The following is a 911-nucleotide window of genomic DNA, read 5'->3' on the forward strand; positions in this document are numbered from 1 at the left end:
TCTTTATCCTCTTTTATTCCGTCTTCACTTGGATTTATTGTGAATCTTTTTGGTGGTTCCTTGGACCTGTTGAGCTCTATCTCTATCTCGTTTGGTTGACGGGCGCATGCGGGTGGGTATTTGTATTCCTATCCTGCAGTATTGGGGGCTGCTTGCTATTCATCTCTGCTGCTCAGGTCTATTGCCCCTGCTCTCTATGGAATGACTGAAGTTAAGCGCGCATGCGCCTGTCTTCTTTTTGGCGGTACAGCCAAAATTATCAACGATACCACCCGCATCAGAGGGTACGACACGACGAAGACAGACAACAAACCACAATACAGCTCGTCGATATTTCGAGTCTGCCGCCTCAGAACTGCTAGCGACTACAGCGACAGCAACAGCAGCAGCAGCAACAGCAGCAGCAGAGCATGCTGCAGCTGCTGCTGTGGCTGCTGCTGCTGCTGAAACACGAACTTGTTTGGAGCGGCGCTTCTGCCGGCTGTTATGTGGGTGCCTGCAGCGACATAAACGTCCTTCTGTTGGGAGATCCCTCCGTCGCGAAGAGCCAAGTGCTGAAATTCGTGGCTAAGCTCGCCCCTATATCTGTATACACCTCAGGTAAAAATCAGCTGCTGTTGCAGCTGACCTGTATGTGGAGAGGGAAGAAGACAGCGGCATGTAGCTGCAGCTGCTACAGCAGCAACACAATGCTTTTCTCTGCTTAATTCCACTTGGTCTCTTGTTTAAAATAATCTTGTTTTAGGCGTTAATTCATTTATTTATTTATTTACATATGCATCTGAACAAGTGCATGCATGTTCAAGCAAGGTGCATGCCACTCCATTCCCCGCTGCATCGCTCTCGTGTTGCGGTTTGTTTACAGGGAAGGGCAGCAGCGCAGCTGGTTTGACGGCAGCAGTGATGAGAGA

The 911-nt window shown here is 49.4% G+C and overlaps 1 protein-coding gene across 1 annotated transcript in view; it reads left to right on the forward strand.

Moving 5' to 3' along the window:
• Positions 1 to 201: 201 nt before the first annotated feature.
• EMH_0071170 (DNA replication licensing factor, putative) overlaps positions 202 to 911 on the forward strand; it is a gene marked incomplete at both ends in the record, with an annotated part of 5097 nt that continues 4387 nt past the window's right edge. The window contains 3 exons of the mRNA XM_013499067.1: positions 202 to 284; positions 503 to 600; positions 866 to 909. Coding sequence (XP_013354521.1) covers positions 202 to 284; positions 503 to 600; positions 866 to 909 — 225 coding nt within the window. The remainder of the gene's footprint in view (positions 285 to 502; positions 601 to 865; positions 910 to 911) is intronic.

This window comes from Eimeria mitis, genomic scaffold, assembly GCF_000499745.2.
Source record: "Eimeria mitis Houghton genomic scaffold, Emh_scaff3964, whole genome shotgun sequence".
Lineage (NCBI taxonomy): Eukaryota > Apicomplexa > Conoidasida > Eucoccidiorida > Eimeriidae > Eimeria > Eimeria mitis.